We start from the raw sequence: 24,687 nt of genomic DNA, 5'->3' as shown, positions 1-24,687 counted from the left end.
TTGCCCATTTCAGTCTTCTCAGGAAGTACAGTCGCTGTTGCACCTTCCTGACAAGTGAGATATTGTGTGCCCATGGTAGGTCACTAGTTAGTCCAAGGAACTTTGAACTTTCCACTAGAGTTGTTGATGCGGTTTAAACTAATTTGGCAGGGGGGTGGGAACCTGTATGATAGGGCAAAGGACAGAAAAGATAAAACAGGAAAAGTTAGGTTAGGCAGCAAAAGTAAAAAATCAGAAAGAGCAAGGAGGGTGAAAGAAGCAAATCTGAAGGCTTTATATCTTAATGCAAGAAGCATTCGGAACAAGGTAGATGAATTAGCTGTGGAAATTGAGATAAACAAATATGATTTGATTGGGATTACAGAAACATGGCTGCAGGGTGGGCAAGCCTGGGAACTTAACATCCCGGGGTATACGATATTTAGGAGGGTTCGGCAAGAAAGAAAAGGGGGTGGGGTAATATTGATGGTGAGAGAAGGGACCGACACGATTGACAGAAAGGATATCAACTCGGAAGATGCGGAATCTATATGGGTAGAACTGAGGAATAGTAAGGGTGGAAAACGTTAGTGGGGGTGGTATATAGGCCTCCAAATAGTAGTGTAGAGGTGAGGGAAGGCATTAAAAGAGAAATTAGAGAAGCGTGCAATAAGGGAACAGCTGTCATCATGGGAGACTTTAAATTGCATATAGATTGGACCAGCCAAATTAGTAAAAATACTGAGGAGGAGGAATTCCTTGAATGTTTACGGGACGGTTATCTAGACCAATATGTCGAGGAACCAACTCGGGAGCAGGCCATTTTAGACTGGGTATTATGCAATGATAAGGGGCTAATCAACAATCTTGTTGTACGAGGCCCTTTGGGTAGGAGCGATCACAATATGATCGAATTCTCACTCGACATGGAGAGTGATGAAATTAAAACCGAGACTAAGGTCCTGAATTTAAATAAAGGGAATTATGATGGTATGAGACGGGAGTTGAGTAAGATTGATGGGGTGGTGTTTATGGGGGGGTTGACTGTGGATAGACATTGGAAAGCATTCAAAGATCTAATGGAGAAATTGCAAAAATCGTTTATACCGGTTTGGCATAAAAATAAACCAAAAAAGGTGACTCAACCGTGGATAACAAGGGAAATTAGAGACAGCATTAGGTCCAAAGAGAGAGCATATCAATTGGCCAAAAAAAGTACCGCAACCGAAGACTGGGAGCAGTTCAAGATGCACCAAAGGAGGACAAAGGGATTAATCAAGAGGGCAAAAATAAATTACGAAAGTAAGCTTGCGGCAAATATAAAAACCGACTGCAAAAGCTTTTATAAATATGTCAAGAGGAAAAGATTGGTGAAATCCAGAGTAGGTCCTTTGCAGTCGGAATCAGGGGAATATATAATGGGGAATAAGGAAATGGCAGACCAATTAAATTCTTACTTTAGTTCTGTTTTTACAAGAGAGGATGCAAATAACCTCCCAAGGATGTTGGGAAACATAGAGACTAATGCAAGGGAGGAACTGAAAGAAATCAGTATCTCTAAGGACATGGTCTTGGGGAAATTGATGGGATTGAAGGCAGATAAATCCCAAGGGACTGATAATCTACATCCTAGGGTACTCAAGGAAGTGGCCATTCAGATAGCAGATGCTTTAAGAATTATTTTCCAGAACTCGATAGACTCAGGATCAGTACCCATGGATTGGAGGGTAGCTAATGTTACCCCACTATTTAAAAAGGGGGGGTAGAGAAAAAGCGGGGAATGATAAGTCGGTGAGCCTTACATCAGTAGTGGGCAAAATGATGGAATCCATTATTAAGGATGTAATAGCGGAGCATATGACTAACAGAGAAGGGATCGGACGGAGTCAACATGGATTTACAAAAGGTAAATCGTGCTTGACAAATCTATTGGAATTCTTTGAGATGGAGACAGGTAAAGTAGATGGGGGAGAGCCAGTGGATGTGGTGTACCTGGATTTCCAAAAGGCCTTCGATAAGGTCCCACATAAACGACTGGCATGCAAAATCAAGGCTCATGGGATTGGGGGCAAGGTATTGGGGGCAAGATGTGGGGCAAGATTGGGGGCAAGATGTGGATTGAGAACTGGCTGGCAGATAGAAGACAGAGAGTTGGGATAAACGGCTCATTTTCTGAGTGGCAGGTGGTGACCAGTGGGGTATCACAGGGATCTGTACTGGGACCCCAGCTGTTCACAATTTACATGAATGATGAGGGGATTGGATGTAATATCTTCAAATTGTAGACGACACTAAACTAGGAGGGGTTGTGTGCATTGAAGAGGGGGGTCAGGAAGCTCCAGTGTGATTTGGATAAATTGGTGGACTGGGCAGGTACATGGCAAATGCACTACAATGTGGATAAGTGTGAGATTATCCACTTTGGTAATACAAACCGGAGGGCAGATTACTATTTGAATGGCAATAGATTGGGAGATGGGGAAGTGCAGAGAGACCTAGGGGTTCTTGTGCACCAGTCACTGAAGGCGAGCATGCAGGTACTCTCTCTCTCTCTCTCTTGGCTTGGCTTCGCAGACGAAGATTTATGGAGGGGGTAAAAAGTCCACGTCAGCTGCAGGCTCGATTGTGGCTGACAAGTCCGATGCGGGACAGGCAGACACGGTTGCAGCGGTTGCAGGGGAAAATTGGTTGGTTGGGGTTGGGTGTTGGGTTTTTCCTCCTTTGTCTTTTGTCAGTGAGGTGGCTCTGCGGTCTTCTTCAAAGGAGGTTGCTGCCCGCCGAACTGTGAGGCGCCAAGATGCACGGTTTGAGGCGATATCAGCCCACTGGCGGTGGTCAATGTGGCAGGCACCAAGAGATTTCTTTAGGCAGTCCTTGTACCTCTTCTTTGGTGCACCTCTGTCACAGTGGCCAGTGGAGAGCTCGCCATATAACATGATCTTGGGAAGGCGATGGTCCTCCATTCTGGAGACGTGACCCACCCAGCGCAGCTGGATCTTCAGCAGCGTGGACTCGATGCTGTCAGCCTCTGCCATCTCGAGTACTTCGATGTTAGGGATGAAGTCGCTCCAATGAATTTTGAGGATGGAGCGGAGACAACGCTGGTGGAAGCGTTCTGGGAGCCGTAGGTGATGCCGGTAGAGGACCCATGATTCGGAGCCGATCAGAAGTGTGGGTATGACAACGGCTCTGTATACGCTAATCTTTGTGAGGTTTTTCATTTGGTTGTTTTTCCAGACTCTTTTGTGTAGTCTTCCAAAGGCGCTATTTGCCTTGGCGAGTCTGTTGTCTATCTCGTTGTCGATCCTTGCATCTGATGAAATGGTGCAGCCGAGATAGGTAAACTGGTTGACCGTTTTGAGTTTTGTGTGCCCGATGGAGATGTTGGGGGGCTGGTAGTCATGGTGGGGAGCTGGCTGATGGAGGACCTCAGTTTTCTTCAGGCTGACTTCCAGGCCAAACATTTTGGCAGTTTCTTCAAAACAGGACGTCAAGCGCTGAAGAGCTGGCTCTGAATGGGCAATTAAAGCGGCATCATCTGCAAAGAGTAGTTCACGGACAAGTTTCTCTTGTGTCTTGGTGTGAGCTTGCAGGCGCCTCAGATTGAAGAGACAGCAGGCGGTTAACAAGGCAAATGGTATGTTGGCCTTCATATCAAGAGGATTTGAGTCTAGGAACAAGGATACTTTACTGCAGCTGTACAGGGCCTTGGTGAGACCCCACCTGGAGTATTGTGTGCAGTTTTGGTCACCTTATCTAAGGAAGGATGTTCTTGCAATGGAGGGAGTGCAGAGGCGATTCACCAGGCTGATACCTGGAATGGCAGGAATGACTTAGGAGGAAAGATTGCGCAATTTGGGATTGTACTCACTGGAGTTTAGAAGATTGAGAGGGGATCTCATAGAGACCTATAAAATTCTGGCAGGACTGGACAAAATGGATGCGGAAGGGATGTTTCCGATGGTGAGAGAGTCCAGAACCCGGGGCCATGGTTCGAGGATAATAGACGAACCATTTAGGACTGAGATGAGGAGGAATTTCTTGACCCAGAGTGTGGTGAATCTGTGGAATTCATTGCCACCGAGGGCAGTAGAGGCAGGTTCATTAAATATATTTAAGAGGGAATTAGATCTATTTCTTCAGTATAAGGGTATTAAAGGTTATGGAGAGAAGGCGGGGACGGGGTACTGAACTTTAAGATCAGCCGTGATCTCATTGAATGGCGGAGCAGGCTCGAAGGGCCGAATGACCTACTCCTGCTCCTATCTTCTATGTGTAGTGGAAGATGGTCGTTCCTGATCCTCCTGAAGTCCACCATCATCTCCTTGGTCTTGTCCATGTTGAGACTCCGGTTGTTACTGCTACATCATATCATGAGATTGTTCACCTCTCTCGTGCAACTCATCATTTCTGGTGACGAGGCCAACTACTGTTGTGTCCTCTACAAACTTGATGATTCTGTTGGAGCTCGATCTGGTGACATAGTCATGGGCCAGTAGCGTGAACAGGAGCAGGCTGAGCATACAGCCCTGAGGTGCCCCAGTGCTCAGTGTGATGGTGGTCAAAGTTCTGCTGCTGACCAGACAGACTGTGGTCTTTCTGTTTGGAAGTCCAGAATTTAGTTACAGAGAGGGGTGTTGAGTCCCAGCGAGGATAGCTTCTCCACCAGCCTCTGGGAAATTATCATGTTAAACATCGAGCTGAAGTCGAGAAGCATCAGCCTGGCATATGAGGTTTCGTTCTCCAGGTGGACGAGGATGGACTATAGTATTGTCTGAGGAATGGTTTCTTCTATAGGTGAATTGAAATGGGTCCAATGTTTCTAAGATGCATTCCATCATCAGACACTTGAAGGATTTTATAATTGTGGAGATCAGTGCCTGGGTATCATTTGCCTATCATCTTTCTCCTTGCCTCATTTCACTTATCACCTCTAACTCACCCTTCCCCCTTGCCTCTTTACGGTGGCTCTCTGCCCTCTACACTGTCAATCATAATGCAGTGTCTTGACCCAAAACTTTGACCTTTCTCCCGCTTCACAAAGAAGAATGCTTTTGTTGTGTTTTGTAGTTAAGTACATACTAAGTACAGGCCCTTCGGCCCACAATGTTGTACTATATGTACCTACTCTACAGCAATCTAACTCTGCCCTACCTCACATCCATAACAATCTATTTTTCTTTCAACTTTCCTATTTAAGAGTCTTTTGAATGGGCAGCACGATTAGCGTAGCACTGTTGCAGCGCAAGCAATCGGGACAGGGGTTCGAATCCTTCACTGTCTTTAAGGAGTTTGTATGTTCTCCCCATGTCTGCGTGAATTTCCTCTGAGTGCTCTGGTTTGCTCTCACCGTTCAAAGCCAACTGGGGGTTGTAAGTGAATTGGACGACATGGGCTCAAGGGCCAAAAGGATCTGTCACCATGCTGTTGTGTCTAAATTTAAAGAATCACCCTATTGTATCCGCCTCCAACCCTACCCCTGGCAATGCATTCCAGGTACCCACCACTTTTTTATATATTTAAAAAAAAGCAAATTACCCTAAACTCCTCCTCTAATCTTAAGCAGATGTCCTCTGTATTTGCTATAGCAGGGGTGGCCAAACTGCAGCCCACGAGCCACATGCAGCTCTTTGACCTTTAATATGCGGCTCGTGGAAAATTTGAATATTCTATAAATTTTGACCTCTCGCCCGCCCGACTCGCGCTGCCGGTCTCTCGTCTGCCCGACTCGTCTTTAATAGCCTGACATTTGTAGCATTGTATCTTCATCATAAAAATATAATTATAATGAGACTAATTTTGTAAGGTGGAAATCTGATTAAAATATCTCTTAATTTTTTGGTTGACCTTTTTTTACATATTTGTACCTTTGTGATTACAGAAACTAAAACAAATTAACAGCTTAAAAACTGCAGGCAGGAATGAATATTATTGCATTTAATATGCATTTCTTAACATTTACATAAAATATTTGTAACAAATTGTGTATGTAACAATAAAACGTCTGAGTGAATTTTGTTCTTGTTCTCTCAGGCATCTGAGCTTTATTGTTTGTGGCTCTTACATTAAGCAAATCTGGCCACCCCTGTTCTATAGTCATCCCAGGAAAAAGGTCTAGAACTAAAGGGCACATGTTTAAAGGTAATGGTTCCATTACTGTCGCATAATACTACATTTGGAATGCAACATGCATGAAATTCTTTAACTTTTGTCCACTGTAAAGCACCCCTCAGTGAAATAAGGCCCCAGCAAGGAATTAACTTGCAACCCCTGGTTTCCAAGACGAGTGCTCTAACCACTGAGCTATTGGAGCCAGCTGCTGCCTGTCCATCTGATAAATGCCCCTTATAATCTGGTACACCTCTGTTGTCTCCGCTTATCCTATGTTGCTCTGAAGAGAAAAGCCCTAGCTCTTTCAACCTTGCTTCATAAGACATGTTCTCCAATCCAAGCAACATCCTGGTAAATCTCTTCTGCACCCTCTTTACAACTTCTACATCCTTACTGTAAAGAGGCAACTCGAATTGATAGCAATGTTCCACCACCTGTTCAGCTGTAGCCAATGAGAATTTTGGTGCCTATGTGCAATGTGTTTCAAGCATAAGATCTCACTCAGTATCTCATCGTCATCAGATGCTGCCTGACTTTCTGAGTTCCTCCAGCAGTTTGCGTGAATTTAGGGTGAACCAAAGAGCGGAGTTGTATATGAGATTTATAACAACAGTTTCTGAACATTTGTTTTCTATAGGCTTGTGGTTTGACAGAAACAGATTTGACCACCCTCAGACTTCTCAATGAAACAAGGGATATGCTGGAAAGGTCTGTATACTCAAATTTGGGAAAGCAGTTAGTTCTCTCTATTTCTGCGTGGGTTTTCCTCCTCTTCACCTCCACCCCCCCCCCTTCAAAAACTTTGTTAGGTTTACTGGTCACACGGGTGTAAATTGGGTGATGCAGACTTGTAGACTGGAACCCTGGTGTATGTCTAAATTAAAATAAATGTAAATTAAAGTTAGACATACAGCACAGTAAGGAGGCCCTTTGGCCCACGATCCCATGCTGCCCTAATATCCTAATTAACCTACAACCTCCAGAACGTTTTGAAGGTTGGGAGGACACCGGGGCACCTGGAGGAAACCCACTCAAATAAAGGTTTTAACCTTAACATATCTCCACATGGTTTTGGGGAGTGCAGCACTTGCGTAGGATTTAACGGATCAAGTCCAAAGCATTGCACACAGTTTTGGCCTTGCTTCTCAAGGAATATACATGCATTGGAGACTACTCTGAATCAGTTCACTGTGTAGGATCCTGGATAAAGTAGTGGTCCTGTAGGGAATGATTGAACAGCCTGAGTCAATACTGAACAAGTTCAGAACAGGAGTGATTTTATTCAGACGTGAAGCTCCAGGTGGGTGAGCTTGATTTGGGATATGTTGATGTGTTTGCCCTTTTGTTAGCCATAAGAGCCTTATTCCAATGAAATAGTCCCTGTGACCAAAATTGTCTAAACCCGACCAAGCTAGTCCTATTTGCCTGCTGTCCCTCCAGGCCTTTCCTATCTTTCACCTGTCCTGTGAATCCAGCACAAGGAGTAGTGATTTTTAATGGGCAACTCATTCTGAGTTGAAGAATGTTTTCCCCAAAGGATGTAACGTTTTGGAATGCTGTACTCCAGAGCGCTGTGGAGATTCAAACATGGAATGTATTAAAGGCAGAGAAAAGTCCAATGTGAAAACGAGGGCTGTGTGATGCAGGGAGAAAGATAGAGTAAATGTCAAATTAAGAGTAGTAATGACCTCAATGAGTAGCAGAGCATGCTCGAGGCTGGCTTTAACAAGGGCTGTAAGAACCTAGAACACTACAGCACAGTACAGTCCCTTTGGCTCTTGATGTTGTGCCAGACTATTTACCTGTAATCCTTAAAAAAAAATTTACTAAGCATCTAGAGTATAGGGAGAGATTGGACAGATTAGGTCTTTATTCTTTGGAGCGTAGAAGGTTGAGAGGGGATTTGATAGAAGTATTTAAGATTATGAAAGGGATAGACAGAGTGGATGTGGATAGACTATTTCCGTTAAGAGGAGGAAAGATTAAAACAAGAGGACATGAGTTAAGAATTAAGGGGCAGAGGTTTAGAGGTAACATGAGGGGGAACTTCTTTACTCAGAGAGTGGTAGCCGTGTGGAATGAGCTTCCGGGAGAAATAGTGGCGGCGGAGTCAATTGTATTATTTAAGAAAAGGTTGGACAGGTATATGGATGAGAACAAGATGGAGGGTTATGGGCATTGTGCAGGGAGGTGGGACTAGAGAGGGGTGTTTGGTTCGGTGTGGACTAGAAGGGCCTAATGGCCTGTTTCCGTGCTGTAATTGTTGTTATATAATCCCACCTTACCCTGTAACCCTTCACTTGCCTGTTTTAAGAGTTTCTTAAATGCCCCATAGCCTTGCAAGGCATTCCAGGCCCCCACAACTCTCCATGTATACAAAAAGAAACTTACCCTTCATTTTGTACACGTCCTTTGGTGTTTGCTATTCCTGCCCTGGGAGATGGGCAACAAATGTTGGTCTTGCAGTGATACTTGCATTGTGGTATTAATTTTCAAAACTCATGCCTTTGACAGAGGGAAAGAAAACACCCAACTGCTTTACAGGAGCCTAGCCAGACTCCATTTGACAGCACAGGAATGCTAGAGGAACTCACCAGGTCTTCCAGCGCCCCTAGATAACTGAGGTTTCGGGCCTGAGCCCTTATGAGTGAAAAGCAAATCTGTGCCTGAAAGAAAGGACAGGGGGAGGAGTACAGACCAACAGACAAAAGGTATTAATTGAGTGTGGGTAGAAGAGGAAAGGTGGCCCATCCCATTCCCTTGCCGACATGTTTTCCTTGGTCTTGAATGCTGCCAGACTGAGATCACCCACAAAATCGGAGGAACAATGGCTTATATTCTGTCTAGGCCCCCTCCAACTGGATGCCATCAATATCAACTTATCCATTTGGCATTGGACAACCCACAACCTCCTACCTTCATCTCTCCTCCTCTCATGTCTCCTTTCTGTGAGCCAAAATCAGGTGTAGAAATGCAGCATATACATAATATTATCCCTTCCCCACTTTCTTCTCCACACTAATGGTACACGAATCATTTCTACCCGTGAAAGCTGCCTTACCCTCCGCGTTCCGTTCCTCCAGCAGCACCCTGTTGTCTTAACTAACAAAACTTTTCAAGCCCACGCGACCAGAGTGGATGAAGAAAGGTTCTTTTCCCTGGCGGGAGAGCCTAAGACAAGGGGGCACAACTTCAACAATGAAGGGGATCCAATTGGGACAGAGGGTGAGGAATTTGTGGCCACAGGCGGGTGTGGATGCCGGGTCATTGGGTGTGTTTAAGACAGAGATGGATAGGTTCTTGATTAGCCAGGACATCAAAGGTTATGAGGCGAAGGCCGGGCAGTGGGGCCGAGAGGGGAAAGTGGATCAGCTCAAGATTAAATGGCGGGGCAGACTCGATGGGGCCTATTTCTGCTCCTGTGTCTTATGGCTTATTGTCTGGTAATTATTTTCCATTGCAAACACAAAGGAATGCTAGCAAATGTAACTTACAGTTTCAAATTTGTAATCTGACCAAACTCATGTTTAAACTTTTTAATTATCCTGTTATGAAGAGCTGGAAGGAACTTACTCCCCCTCTCAGTTCCACTCCTCAACTCACTTGAATGAGAAGTGATACCTTCATCCACTATAGAATTATCCATGTTTACTGTTCACTGAAAAAATAACTCGTGCAAAATGTAGGTGTTAAACATCACTTTGTGTAAATGTCACAGTGCAGACTTCAACACAGTTTTAAGTTCCTGTTTGAACCGAGGGTTTGGCCGCCTGCTGGACAATATGGCAGAGTTCTTCAAGCCCTCAGAAGAGCCAGTGATTCAAAATGGAAAGATCAACAGGTCAGTAATCCATCTACGGTGTGGAACCCCCTCTTGGTGCTCGTCCGAGGCAATTTGTGTACCTGTAACTGCAAAGAAACCTCAAATCAAGGTTTGACTGCAAACCAAGCAAGTTGTGCTGCGCTCTGACCTGGGTACCTAGGTGTTGTTCGTTCAGAGGCCACAGAGGAAATTGCAGGTGGAGAATTGTGTGCGAGAGCCTACATTTGCATCAACCCCTCCACCACCAGACTGCTCAATAACAAGCTCAATCAGGGGCTCATTTAAGGATCTTGCCTTATTGATTTGGGCTTTTTTCTCTGTATTGCGCAGTCAGTTCGTTTACATTTCCTTATTTACATGTGTACGTTGAGCCAGTTTTTGTTTTGCACAACCAATAAGTGGTAATTCTGCCTCACCCACAGGAAAATGAATCTCATTGTTGTATGTGATGTCATATACATGTAAAAATCTGTTTATTTATTTATTTTATATATTATATTTTATTTATTTATATGTATGTATGTATATATATTTATTTTTTCTTCTTTGGCTTGGCTTCGCGGACGAAGATTTATGGAGGGGGTAAAAAAGTCCACGTCAGCTGCAGGCTCGTTTGTGGCTGACCAGTCCGATGCGGGACAGGCAGACACGATTGCAGCGGTTGCAAGGGAAAATTGGTTGGTTGGGGTTGGGTGTTGGGTTTTTCCTCCTTTGCCTTTTGTCAGTGAGGTGGGCTCTGCGGTCTTCTTCAAAGGAGGCTGCTGCCCGCCAAACTGTGAGGCGCCAAGATGCACGGTTTGAGGCGATATCAGCCCACTGGCGGTGGTCAATGTGGCAGGCACCAAGAGATTTCTTTAGGCAGTCCTTGTACCTTTTCTTTGGTGCACCTCTGTCACGGTGGCCAGTGGAGAGCTCGCCATATAACACGATCTTGGGAAGGCGATGGTCCTCCATTCTGGAGACGTGACCCATCCAGCGCAGCTGGATCTTCAGCAGCGTGGACTCGATGCTGTCGACCTCTGCCATCTCGAGTACCTCGACGTTAGGGATGTGAGCGCTCCAATGGATGTTGAGGATGGAGCGGAGACAACGCTGGTGGAAGCGTTCTAGGATATATATTTATACACCCTTGACAATAAATCTAATCTGAACAAACAATCAACAGCGGGTCGGACAGCATCCATGGGGAAAACGGTACAGGAACCCTTCGACGGCAGTTTAGATGGAGGGTTCCGTCCTAAAATGTCACAGATTCTTTTTCTCCCACTGATGCTGCTCGACCCTGCTGAGTTCTTCCAGAAGATTGCGTTGTTCTCCTCTAGCAGAGAATGTGGGGATTTTAATTGATGAGGCACTTTTGGAATTATCGGAGCGAATCCAAGGGGGAGAGCACTGGGTGAGTTGTAACACAGTCGGCTCTCAGTTTCTGGAAGGAATCCGAATCGGGTCACGAACCTGTCACAAAATGTGTTGTTTTCCGGCAGCAGTTATTGTGCTAAAAAGTGCTGTAAATTTACAATTCCGAAAACACGATTTTTAAAGATAAATAATGAGGGCCAACAAGGAAACAGAAAAGTGAGGTCATAAATCTGATGGTGGAGGGGCAGGAGCTGCTTTTGTAACGTTGCAAGTGCACCTTCAAGCTCCTGTACCTCCTTCCTCTGGTGGCAGTGAGTAAAGGGCATGGCCTGAGTGGTAAGCAATGTTCCCTCTCATTTTTAATTGTTAGTGGGTGCAAAAATCTAACATTGTGTTCAAAAATTTTTCCTGTGACTAAAGTACGTGCGCACTGAATGCTTGTGCAAATGTAAGCTTGAAAATGTTTCAAGATCATTTGGGCACAGCCTCTCTCTCATGGCCAATAAAACTGTATCGGCCTGTTTTCATGTAATACAAGTATGATTAACTATTGTTTAACCGACTAACAGAAATGGATAGCTAAGAGAGTATTTTCAATAAGTATTATTATTAATTACTACATTATTTTAAGTCACTTTATAACCTTTTGTGTGTACATTTATTTCCTTTGTACGCTGGTTGCAAAACATTTGCGCCTGTGAGCATTCGCAGAGCTTGGAGGGAACAGTGGTGGTGAGGTCCTTGAGTCACCAGTTGCTGCACTTGTTTTGCAAAGGTCTGTTGCCAGGTTTGGTTTCACCAGGTCACTGACTTCTTGTATTTTGTCTTTCTCTCTAACCTTGCAGCTTATCCAATGCTAAGCTTCCCCTTGCCAAGATCATTCCCATCATTAACGGGCAGATACATTCAACCTGCAGCGAAACTCCCAGCTATTTTGTTCAGGTGAGTGATGAGGCTTTCTCCAGTCCCTGCTTTCTCCCTGTTGTATTAATCAACCCAGTATGGCTTCCACGTCTCTCCCCTCTCTCTGTACTGTAATCATCGACCCAGTGCAGCTTCCCCATCTCTCCCCTTTCTCTGTACTGTAATCATCGACCCAGTGCGGCTTCCCTGTCTCTCCCCTTTCTCTGTACTGTAATCATCGACCCAGTGCGGCTTCCCCATCTCTCCCCTCTCTCTGTACTGTAATCATCGACTCTGTACGGCTTCCATGTCTCTCCCCTTTCTCTGTACTGTAATCTGTACTGTAATCATCGACCCAGTATGGCTTCCCTGTCTCTCCTCTTTCTTTGTACTGTAATCATCGACCCAGTATGGCTTCCCTGTCTCTCCTCTTTCTTTGTACTGTAATCATCGACCCAGCACGGTTTCCCCGTCTCTCCCCTCTCTCTGTACTGTAATCATCGACCCAGTGCGGCTTCCCTGTCTCTCCCCATTCCCTACATTCTACAGATTAAATCTTGCCTGCAGTTCCAGACTTGGTTAGTCCTTCTGATGTTTACAATCAGGTTACTCCCAGCACTCAGGGCATCGAGATATCAGTGTGGATTTTCAGTTGAATTAACTGTGGTCATGTTTTGTTTTTCTGGGATTTCCCAAACTTGGCTGCCAGATTTGTTTTTCCCCTTTGAAAAAGCTGAAATTGAAAGGAACATGAAGATATCTATTTGTTACGTTCTTGAGCCAAGAACTGACCACTTCCTCAGATTTTCTCTTTAGCCTTGCGTTGCCAACCAGATCTTCCTCCCTCCTCATTGTAAACACTTGAATTTTATACTTGAAACTCTCCATGGCTTTGCCTGTGAGCCTTTGTGAGCTACTCTTGACCTATAAAATCTACTTGATCTAATCCCTGTGCTGTGTATTCCCTCCAAGCCCCTTACATTGTTAAAGTTGTAGTTTCTATCATCTGGCTGTACATGTAGGCCACATTGAACACACATATAGACATGATATCTAGCACCTAATAATCACATATCCAGAGATAAAATAAATGTTTTTGTATGTATATACTATGTGTGTTTAGATAGTGTGTGTGTATATATACCGTAATGAAGGATTGGGAGAAACTTGGTAAGATTTAGAGTAGGTTACATACATACACACATTTTAAAACAGATCTTATTTGAAAGACTGAAGAATTTTCATATTCAGTAACATTGCAGGATCTATGGAGTCTTCTATGCACAATTCACAAGTAGGTGCTAATTGACATGCCAGTCATGAAATGAATAGACCATTGTTTGAAATTGGAGACAGGCTGGATGGTTGGATAACTACAAGGCTTCTGACCTTACTGCAAAGTGCTCACAGAAAGGTCACTCCTGGGTTTTGTTTATCTAAGACAATAGCTTGACCAAGAAGGAGAACACCTGAGGTTTTCTGAAGAAGGTGGGAGTTTTTGCAAGTGAGAGAGTCACAAGGGCTTTCTGGCAGTCTCAGTTGGAGAGAGAGAGAGAGAGAGAGAGAGAAAAGACCAGCCCTCTCAGCCAGTGTGGGTGACACTGAAAAGAGACTGAACAGTCACAGCTGAAACAACCCAGAAAGAGCTTGGATGGAAACCGAAAATTCCAGAGCAGTGGATGGCTGGAAGTGCTAAGTGTCTGATGTTTCTCTTGGAATAAGTGGAACAGAAAGGAACTCTGTCATAACCTGAAAGAAAGAGGTTACCATCTGGAAAACCCTGATGGGGCAAGTTTCATCAGCGAGACCTTGAGGTGACTAATGGTGGTACCTCAGTTGTGGAAATCCTGGAACAACAAATCTCTCTCTGCAAACCTCCAAAGAATTTTCCTGACCAGTAAATATTTACCTTTTGAGCACCAAAGCCTGGTGAACGTTATACATGTTAAATTCTGTGCACGGTATAAAAATTGCCTGCATCCAGAGAACTTTGAAGAAGGAAAAATGAGATTGAACTGTGAACCAAAGAACTTAAATTTATACACGTGTAACATACACGTGCGCTTAGAATTAGAAGGGGGTTAATTTGGGTTAGTTAAGTATAGATTGAGTTAAGTTAAGTTTGATTCTGTTTTCTTGTTTAAAGTTGATTAAAGACAACTTTTGTTTTAAAAACCACTTGTCTTGGTGAATGTCTGGTCCTTTGGCCTCGTAACAATACGTGTGTGTGCGTGTGTGTGCGTGTGTGTGCATGTGCGTGTGTGTATTGTTATGAACCCAGAGGACCCCAAAACCCAGTAGCCATAGATAGTCAACAAGACCAATGGTTACTTAAACAAAAGTTGCTTTTAATTACCTTTAAACAGGAAAACAGAATCACACTTTAACTTATCACTATTGACTTAACTAACCTAACTTAACCCCCTTTTAATTCTACGTGCAGGTGTATATAATATAACCATATAACCATTTATGGAGCGGAAACAGGCCATGTTGGCCTTTTGAGTCCACACCGGTTCACAGATTTTTGTGCGCCCTCTTCAGGCATTGGTCCCGGTAGATCTTCATTCAATAACGATGGGAAAAGCTATGTTCCAGAACTATGAGAAATACAATAAACACAAGGTTATGCATGATACAATATAATTCAAATTCCAACGTATTGTGTGTAAGTTGAGAAAAGTTCTTTGGTTCACAGTCCAATCTCACTTTTAATTCCTCCAAGCTCACTGGATGCAGACAATTCTTATACAGTGCACAGAATTTAACATTTATAAAGTTCACTAGGCTTTGGTGCTTGAAAGGTAAATGGTTACAGCTCAGGAAGATTTTTGTCCATTTTCAGAGAGAGATTTATTGTACACTGGACACCCACAACTGATTCCTTTTTAATCAGCCACTTCAGTGTCTTGATGATGAAACTTGCCTCCTCAGGGTTCTCCAGATGATAATCTCTTTCTTTTAGGTCACCACAGAGTTCCTTTTATTTCTCATTTCAAGAGAAACATTCTAGCCAGCCAGTCCTCTCCTCTTGCGTGAACCACAAAGTCTTTGACCAGACTTGTCTGGTCAACTTGTCTTTCGAACGGGGTTTTCCATCAGCTTGCCAGCTTGTCCTGTTCTAGTCCCAGCTGCTGCTGACTGTAAAACTATAGAACTGATCTCTCTTTTCCACCCCCCCCTCCCCTCTCTCTCTCTCTCTCTCTCTCTCTCTCTCTCTCTCTCTCTCTCCCTGAGGGAAAGCCTGTTTGACTCTCTCTGCTTGCAAAACCACATGACCCTCCTAGAACAGCAAGTTCCCCTCCAGACAGACTGCGGCTCCAACAAGTTCTTTTATCTGTTGCCCTTTTGTAAACAACAATCCATTAGTGAAGTCTCTTGGGCACTCACCAAAGCTTTTGCAAAGGCTCTGGGGCCGACATGAGCAGAGCTCCAGTATTTTAAATTAGCTCTTTTTTAAAGTGCTTGTATGTGACCTACACTGAAAAACCTGCCCAAATTTATCTCCCAAAAACATAATCTGTCACAGTATGTATAGTTATATGGGTGTATGTGTACGTGCGTGTGGAGGAATAACTTTAGCCAGAAAGCAATAAATCTTCTGCCACTGTTTGCCTCTCCAATTTCTCACCACAACTAATGTTTTCCAACCCAAGCGAGGTTCGAGTGAATCTCCTCTGTGCAACCACAATCTTCCTGCAGCAGAGCAGCCCCAACCACTAATCATATTCAACGATACTCCACCCAATTTCCCAGCCTTCCTTGCAGTCCACATCTTAAACCATCCTGACCCTCTGCTCTGGAATTCATTGCCTCAAACCCTTAAGTTCTTGAAACAAAAAGGGAAAATGCTGGAAACTCTCAGCGTCTGTGGAGGGAGAAACAGTGTTTATGTTTCAGGTTGGTGTTTCCGGCATTTTCTCTTTTTTAGGATTTCCAGCTAACGCTGTGATTTTTTTTTAAATCTCCGAATCCTGGCTTCCTGTTTCATTTAAACCCATTCAGCTGCATTTGACCACCCCTTGCTTGTATCTGTTCATGCCTCTCTGAGTGCTCTCTTGGGCTGGAGGGATGAGGGTGGAGCATGTAAACAGAATGTTGCTGACTGTCTGATTCAACCGGCTCCCAGGATTTACTTCTGATGAACCAGGTAAAGGACTTTGCTGCCAACATTTACGAAGCATTCAGCTCCTCCCAGCCGCTGGCAAAATGACTCCCAGTGACTAAGCGAGCGAGTGAGGGGGGGGCCTTCTGACCTGACTTCAACTTCAGCCTGTCATGAAGTATTTGCCAGTCAACTCCTCTCTCAGCACAGTAGAGGCATCGTGCCTTTATTCACCACACTGTCTCGAATGGCTGTTGGCCGTTAACTTTTTCTGAATCTTTCTGGAAGCAATTACATGAATCTGCCTGTAAATATTTTGTACCAGCCTGTCATTTCCCTGTGTACTTCACATTGTAAACTGTATAGATTGAATCTGGGATTGTGTGGGTATATATTTTTACTGCAGTGTGTATGTGTGTGTATTAGCCTCAAGTGGGATACCCTAAATCAGTTGCTGAGTAGAACCTCTTTTTTTACTCATCATTTTGATTTCTTTGCTTTAATTTGTTTAATCAGTAATGAATTTATTGTATAGAATTAAAGGAACATAAAAAATTGTTTGATTGTCTTCAGCTTACTGATGTCCTCTGGTATTTTCTGTCTCACCCTAGGAGAAAGCTGCCGGGTGTCCATCTGGGGAATGAGATGGGAGGTAAAGGTGGGGTGAAGGGAGGGTAACGTTACAGGTCAGGGTTAGTATCTTGACTGGAAAGGGAGGAAGCTGCTGGTAAGAGTGTCGTCTGAAATGGAGTGGGTGGAAGCCCAAAATGGGAAGGGAGCAATCACTGCTGGGAGGACCTCAGATAGCCCTCATGACACCAGGGAGCAGATAAGCAGGCAGATTTTGGAATGGCGCTGGGAATGTAGGGTTCTTGTTATTGGAGACTTCAACTTCCTTAATATTGACTGGCACTTACCTGACTGTAAGAGGGACAGATTGGCTGAATTTGACAGGTGTATTGAAGAAGAATTCCTGTCACAGTATGTGGACCGGCTGACTAGATGAGAGACCATACTGAATCTAATTTTTATTTTGAAATTTAGACATACAGCACTGTAGCTGGCCAATTTGCCCCCGCACGAGTCCGTGCCACCCATTTTACACCCCATTAACCTATACCCCAGTAAGTCTGAAAGGTGGCAGGAAACCCACACTGACACAGGGAAAATGTACAAACTCGTTACAAGCTGTGCAGGATTCAGACTCTGGTCCCAATCACTGGTGCTGTAAAGACGTTGCGCTAACCGCTACAGCAACCGTGCCACCTATGAATTGTATGCAAGGTGGCAGACCTCTCGGTGGGGGAGCATTTTGGTAAGAGTGACCACAACTCCCTGAGCTTCAGCATAGCTAGGAATAAGGATAAAGCAGACAAAATTGGGAAGTGTTTAATTGGGGAAAGGGCTAATTACAATGGGATGAAGCCAGATCTGACGTGAGTAAATGAAACTGGTGTTCAAAGGTAAAAGCACAGAGCTAATATGGAGGATATTTAGGGACCACTTGTGCTGGGTTCAGGATAGGTTTGTCCCACTGGGACAAGGAAAAGATGGTAGGAAAAGGGAAGCATGGCTGACGAAACAGGTGAGGCAACTCGTCAAGAGAAAGAAGGAAGCAGACGTCAAATACAAGAAGCAGCAAACAGAAAGGGTTCATGAGAAGTATATGGTAGCCAGGAAAAAGCTTAAAGGATTTAAGAAAGCTCAAAGGAGGCATGAGAAGTCCTTAGCCTGTAGGATTAAGGAGAGCCCCAAGGCATTCTATGTGTATGTGAAGAACAGAAGGATGACGAGAATGAAGGTTGGGCCATGAACGGAGGCCACGTGCCTGGCTGGAGGCAGAGGAGGACCCTAAATGAATACTTTGCTTCAGTATTCACAAGAGAAAAGGTCTTTAATCAGGGTGAGTTCAGAATAGAACCAGCTTGTGTGCTTGGATGATGTTGAGATCCAGGAAGAGGAAGTGTTGAATCTTCTTAACATTTAAGATTTGACAAGTTCCCCCAGGGCCAAATGCGATATACCCTAGGTGGCTGTGGGAAGTGAGGGAAGACATCGTTGGGGCAGTGACTATGACCCTTTTAAGTCTTTTTGCCACAGGGGAGGTGCCGGAGGATTGGATGTTTAAAAAAGATAATAGATAGAACCCTGGGAATATAGACCGGCTTCCATTGGTCTTTTTTTTCAATATTTTAATTTGTCATATAAAACCATGAGTTTAAACTGAGGAGAAATTCATTTGGTACATGATATTACATGTTAACCCCTCCCCAACCATATAAGAAAATATATATGTAATATATATATATATATAGTAAAGGAAAAGCAATATTAGAAAAAAAAAATACCTTGGATACCTGGAGTATTGTATTCCAATACCTTGGAATTAAACAGATCTTGTACAGTTATTTTGTTTTAAGGAAAAAGTTAACACTGGACTAAAGAGGCTGGAAGAACGTTTCTACATATTTATACCTAAGGTCTGCGTATATGAGCTCCAAATTTGCAAAAATATAGGATTTTTTTTTTCTTCTCAAACTACATGAATTTTTTTTCTCTAAATGCGAGTCAGATTTGCATGTCAAAGCAATGCATTTCCTCGCTACTGCTAATGCTACCCTTGAATTTCGTTTGATCATTTCAACTTGGGTCGTGTTCTTTCTATGTTCCCAAGTAAGAATAGGTCTGGGTTTAAAGGAAATGTACCTTAACTAATTCTAAAAATTTTCTTATATCAACCCAAAAGGTTAAGAACAGGACCCAAGTCAAATCTCTTCCCCACACCTAAAACATTGATTTGATAAATCTTGATTTAATTATGTTCTGTTAAATATAATTGATGTAAAAAAAAATATACGGAACCAATCTTTATCTTGGAGACAGCTGTGCGGCCGAGGCTGGTGGTTGGGGGAGGCGGCCGAGGGTCTGGCAGTCGGGAGAGATGGCCAGGTGGTTGAGGGACCGCGGTCGAGGGGGTGGCGGCCAGGGGACCGCGGCCGGGGAATGTGACTGGGCGGCCATGGTCGGGGGAGGTGGCCGAGGGATCGTGGTTGGAGGAGACGGCCGAGGGACTGGCGGTCGTGGGAGGTGGCTGGGAGGCCGAGGGATGGGTGGTCAGGGGAGCCGGCCCGGCGGTTGGGGGAAGATGTCCGGTGGCCGAGGGACCAGCGGTCGGGGGAGGCGGTTGGGTGGCTGAGGGACTGGTCAGGGGAGGCAGCTGGGCAGCCACAGTCGGGGGAGGTGGCCAATGGACCGCGGTCGGGGGAGACGGCTGAGGGATCGCAGTCGGGGGAGATGGCTGATGGGGGAGACTGCCGGCCAACTGGAAGGGGGTTGGGGTAGATAGGCAGCACAATTTGGGTGGGCTTTCCGAAATCTGGGGGAGATGGCCAGGTGGTCGAGGGACCGTGGTCAAGAGGGAGGTGGCCGGGGGAGGCGGCCGGGCGGCTGAGGGACCGCGGTCGGGGGAGGTGGCTGGGTGTCCATGGTTGGGGGAGATAGCCAAGGGATCGCGGTTGGAGGAGGCGGTTGAGGGACTGGCGGTCGTGGGAGGTGGCTGGGAGGCCGAGGGATGGGCCCCAAAGGTTCTGGATAAAGGATCGTTTACCTGTATTAGGTATTCCATATTTATTCCTCATTTGTTCAAAGGACATCAATGGTCTTGCTCATAATAATCGTCAATATTCCCAATACTCTGATTGGACCATATGATTAAAAATCTATTATCCTTTGCAAAAGGCACAAGTTGATTTTGAATCAAAGACATTTTAGGTGATCCACTTCCTTGTGTTCCAATTTCATTATTTATCTTATTCCCAATAGTTTCAACGATGATATTTCCTTAACCCCAGTTACTAATTTTGAGTCCTATTTGTATATAAATTCCTCTGGTAATCTCACTACTATTTTATCTAGTTCAATTTTTAACCCATGTCAGCTTTTATACTTTGTCAAAGAAAGAGGCAAGAAATCTCACTGAGCTGCTCAGTAATAATTCTTAAAGTAGGAGAGTTGTAAACCTCCTTGGTCATATTTCCATGTTGGTTTCTCTAGAGAAACTCTTGACATTTTACCTTTCTAAAGAAATTTCCTTTCATGTTTATTCAATTCCTGGAAAAACTTTTGTGGTAATAATATAGGTAAAGTTTGAAATATATATATATATTAATCTTTACACAATTAACTCTTCCTATTAATGTTAAGGCAAAGTCATCCATTTTTAAAATCGTCTTCAACTTTTTTTAAGTTAAGTAATGGTAAGTAATTCAATTTATATAAATTTGTCAAATGATTATCTACTTAAACCCCTAAATACTTAATCCCATCATTTGGCTATTCAAATTGAGTAGTTCTCTGACAAAGAGTGAATCTCAGTCTGTAAGAGGCATAATTTCACTTTTATCCCAATTTTTTTTTATAACCGGAAATCTGGACGGGATTTATGAACATTTGAAGAAGTATACACTCATCTCTCCTAATGATCTGGCCTCCACAGCTGCCTGAGGTAACAAATTCCAGATGTTCAACACTCTGGCTGAAGAAACTCCTCCACATCTCTGTTTCAAATGGGCCCCCTTCAATACTGAAGTTCTGCCCATTTATCCTTGACCACTCTACCATGGGGAAAAACGTTGCTACATCTACTCTGTCCAGGCCTTTCAACATTTGAAATGATCCTGTGAGGTCCTCCCACAAACATTGCATCAGTCCTTCATGCCATTCTAGGAGTGAACAGTAGCCATAGCGGTTAACTTACTGCAGTAGCAAGTAGTGTCCAGCTCAGGGACAAGCCTTTCTACTCATGCTAACCACCAAGTCACTATCTATACTCATTCCATATTACAGCTCAAACCACTTCACCACCCACTTGGAGAATGCATTCCCCATTTTAACCAAACTTCTGTGTGAAAAGAAAATTCTCCAGATCACTTCTAAGCCACCTACCCCTTCAAAGATTAAAAAAGTTTCAAAAGTCCCTTTCAGCGACACAGTTTGGGTAGCAGTTAACGTTATGCTATTACACAGTGTCTTGGGTGTGGAGAAAATGTGCCCTTCCTGCCTCACTGGAATGTACGTATTGCAGATGGTCACGTATCTTCCCAAACTCAATCAGACTCGTACACTTTGAGGTTTTTTTTTCACACAGTTTGTTTATATTCGTTATCTGCTTAAAGTTAGAACCATAGACCTCTACAGCACAGGAAACAGGCCACCCGGCCCTTTTAGTCTGTGCTGAAATACTATTCTGCCCATTGATCTGCAGCCAGTCCAGACCTCTCCCATTCATGTATCCATCCAATTTATTCTTACAACTTAAGTGTGAGCCCACATTTACCATGTCAGACAGCAGCTCGTTCCACACTCCCACCACTCTCTGAGTGAAGAAGTTCCTCTTAATGTTCCCTCTGAGCCTTTCTCCTTTAACCATAAATCCATGTTCTCTTCTGTGGAAAAAGCCTCCGCTCATTTACTCTGTCTATTCCCCTCATAATTTTGTAAACCTCGATCAAATCTCCCCTCATTCTTCGACTCCCCGAGGAATAAAGTCCTAACCTGTTTAATCTTTCCCTGTAACTCAAATTCTGAAGACCTGAAAACATCTTAGTAAATCTTCTCTGTCCTCTTTTAATCTTACTGATCTCCTTCCTGTAGTTTGGTGTCCAGAACTGGACACAATTCTCCAAATTTGGTCTCACCATTGTCTGATACAACCTCACCCTAACATCCCAACTCCTGTACTCAATACTTTGATTTATGAAGCCAAGATGTCAAAAGTTTTCTTTACAACCCTTTATTTCTTCACGTGAGTACGTTGTGTACAGTTGTTTTTACACGACCAATAAGTGGTCATTCTGCCTGGCCCGCAGGAAAAGGGATCTGAGGATTGTCCGTGATGTCACGTATGTTCTCTGACAATAAATCTGAAATCTGAATGTTCCCGGGACTGGGGGCTTTGAATTATAAGGAGAGATTGGACAGGATGGGTCAGGGTGGGAGGCTGAGAGGTTCATCACATCATGAAAGACATGGATAAGGTAACTCGCCTTTTCCCCAAGATGTAAAACCAGAGGCAGAGATTTAAGGTGAGACGGGGAAGGTTTAAAAAGGACCTGAGGGGCATCATTTTCACACATAGGGCGGTGGGGCAAAGGGAACGAGCTGCCAGATGAAGTGGTGAATCCGGGGACCTTTGTAATGTTTTAAGGACATTTACCCAGGTGCAGGTTCAGAGGGGTATGGGCCAAACGCAGGTGAATGGGACCAGCTGAAGTGGACAACATGGGTGACATGGTCGAGCTGGGCTGAAGGGTCGTACTCTGTGGATTACAACTCTGAGTCTCTAATATCAGTGACTACACAATCTCTTCCATAGACGCATTGGATCCTCTAGCACAGCAACAGGTCTTTCGGCCCATCTAGTCTGTGCTGAAGTATTATTTTGTCCAGTTCCACTGACCTACACCTGGACCATAGCCCTTCATCCCTCTCCCATCCATGGACCTGTCCAAAGTTTTCTTAAATGTCAAAATCAAGCCAGTTTTCACCACTTCAGCTGGCAGCTCGTTCCACACTCCCACTACTTTTCCCGAATGTTCCCTTTCAACCTTTCACCCTTGACCCATGCCCTCTGGTTCTTGTCTCACCTAAACTCAGTGGATAACAAGCCCTTGCATTTATTCCATCTATACCATTTGTTCATAATTCTGTGTCCATGTAAGCAGAGTGGTGCAGTGGAAGTGTGCTGGGCCCATAACCCAGAGGTCAATGGATCAAAACCATTCTCTGCTAGATATTCTTTGGGAGTCGCAGTTGGTGTAGAGGTTATCACAACGATTGTCAGCAATTGGGCTCAGGGGTCAAATTACGCGATGTCTGAGGAGTTTGCACGTTCTCCCCGTGTCTGAATTCGTTTTCCCTGGGTCCCTGCCTTCCTCCCACCGTTCAAAGCATACTGGGGGTGTAGGTTAGTTGGGTGGCACAGACACATTGGCCAAAATGGCCTATATGTCTAAATCTATCAGCCTGAATCGTCGACTGCCTTTTTCTTCTGATGGATGCTGCGGGACCTGCTGGGTTTCCCCAATGTAGGGAGGGTCACTGTAGTGTAAACCTTTGGTGGAGTTCTGCTCCCCCCTACTGGGCTGTTACAGTACTGAAGGACCACGGGCGATTGAAAGGTTGAACCCAATTGGTTGTTTCCAAGTTAAGTATTACACATAAATATTTACATTTAGAAATATAGCACGGTAACAGGCCCTTTTGACCCACAAGCCTGTTCCGCCCAATTATACCTGTAACAGGATATGTTAGAATAATATGGGTAAAATATGTCTTTAAAAGAGATAGATTGTGGGGGTTTGGTTGAGGTTACACTTCACGAACTGAGTAACACTTCACAAAAGGCATCGCATTTAAAGTGCAACAGATTGGCTGAAGTGGGACATTGTGTCACCAGTGACTTTGCAGAGACAATGGAACTGCCTGGAGAGAAGATGAACAGGAGGGGCAAATGGAAGATAATGTTGATCATGTCCAGGCTCAGAGTCTGATTATATCCTTTGAAAATTGGTTTTGGACCCCTATAACAGGTCACTTGGTTTTTACAAGCAGAGAGGAAAAAACCTACAGGTGATTTCTCTTTCGCAGAGAGAGAGAGAGAGAGAGAGAGTGAGAGAGGGAGTTGTAGAGTATCAGTTGAGGCTGCAAAATGACAAGCTGGCAGCTTGTTGAAAAAACCCATTTTGAAGACGGGTTGTGGGTTCTAGTTCAGACTGTTCAAAACCTTTATAGTCCTGTCAAGATGTGAGTAGGCTCTTTTGCCTGAGGGTAGGGGAAATTGGAATAAGGGGTCATAAATTAAGGGTTGGGGGCAAAACTTTAGAAGTGACATGAAAGGAAGCTTCTTCATTCAGAGTGGTGGCTGAGTGGAGTGATCTTCCAGACGAGGTAGTTGCGGCAGGGTCAATTCTGTCATTTACGAGGAGGTTAGATGAGTACATGGATATGAGGGGATTGGAGGGTTATGGACAAGGAAGTGGGTAGGTGGAACTAGTGGAGTTTCACATAAATCGGTGCGGACTAGAAGGGCCAATATGGCCTGCTTCTGTACTGTATATTATTATATGTTTTTATGATTACAAGGGGAAATAGCTGGCTAGAGAGTTTGTCCTGAAGTAAGGTGAACAAGAGGAACTCTGTGGTGACTTGGAAGAAGAGGTTATCATTTGAAAAACTCATAATGAGGGAAGTTTCTTTGGCAAGAGATTGAAGTGGCTGATTGGAGGAAATCAGTTTGTGTGTGTCCAACGAGCAACAAATCTCTCTGAAACCAACAAGAATCTTCCTGAGCGATAACCATTTAATTTTAAGCACCAGAGCCTGGTGGAAATTATAAATGTTGAATTCT

At 44.1% G+C, this 24,687-nt stretch overlaps 1 protein-coding gene across 3 annotated transcripts in view; it reads left to right on the top strand.

Annotated features, from left to right (window-relative positions):
* The window catches only part of pex3 (peroxisomal biogenesis factor 3), a 54,347-nt gene extending 37,510 nt beyond the window's left edge, over positions 1-16,837 (top strand). For 2 of the 3 annotated variants that reach the window (XM_069930703.1, XM_069930702.1), the window contains 4 exons: positions 6,728-6,798; positions 9,809-9,931; positions 12,118-12,214; positions 16,305-16,837. In XM_069930703.1, coding sequence (XP_069786804.1) covers positions 6,728-6,798; positions 9,809-9,931; positions 12,118-12,214; positions 16,305-16,388 — 375 coding nt within the window. In that variant the 3' untranslated portion in view covers positions 16,389-16,837. The remainder of the gene's footprint in view (positions 1-6,727; positions 6,799-9,808; positions 9,932-12,117; positions 12,215-16,304) is intronic. The other variant, XM_069930701.1, reaches the window with a different exon arrangement.
* Positions 16,838-24,687: the final 7,850 nt, after the last annotated feature.

This window comes from Narcine bancroftii, chromosome 4 (assembly GCF_036971445.1).
Source record: "Narcine bancroftii isolate sNarBan1 chromosome 4, sNarBan1.hap1, whole genome shotgun sequence".
Classification (NCBI taxonomy): Eukaryota; Metazoa; Chordata; class Chondrichthyes; order Torpediniformes; family Narcinidae; genus Narcine; species Narcine bancroftii.
The sequence above is the reverse complement of the archived record's forward strand: the minus strand, read 5'-3'. Positions and strand labels throughout refer to the sequence as shown.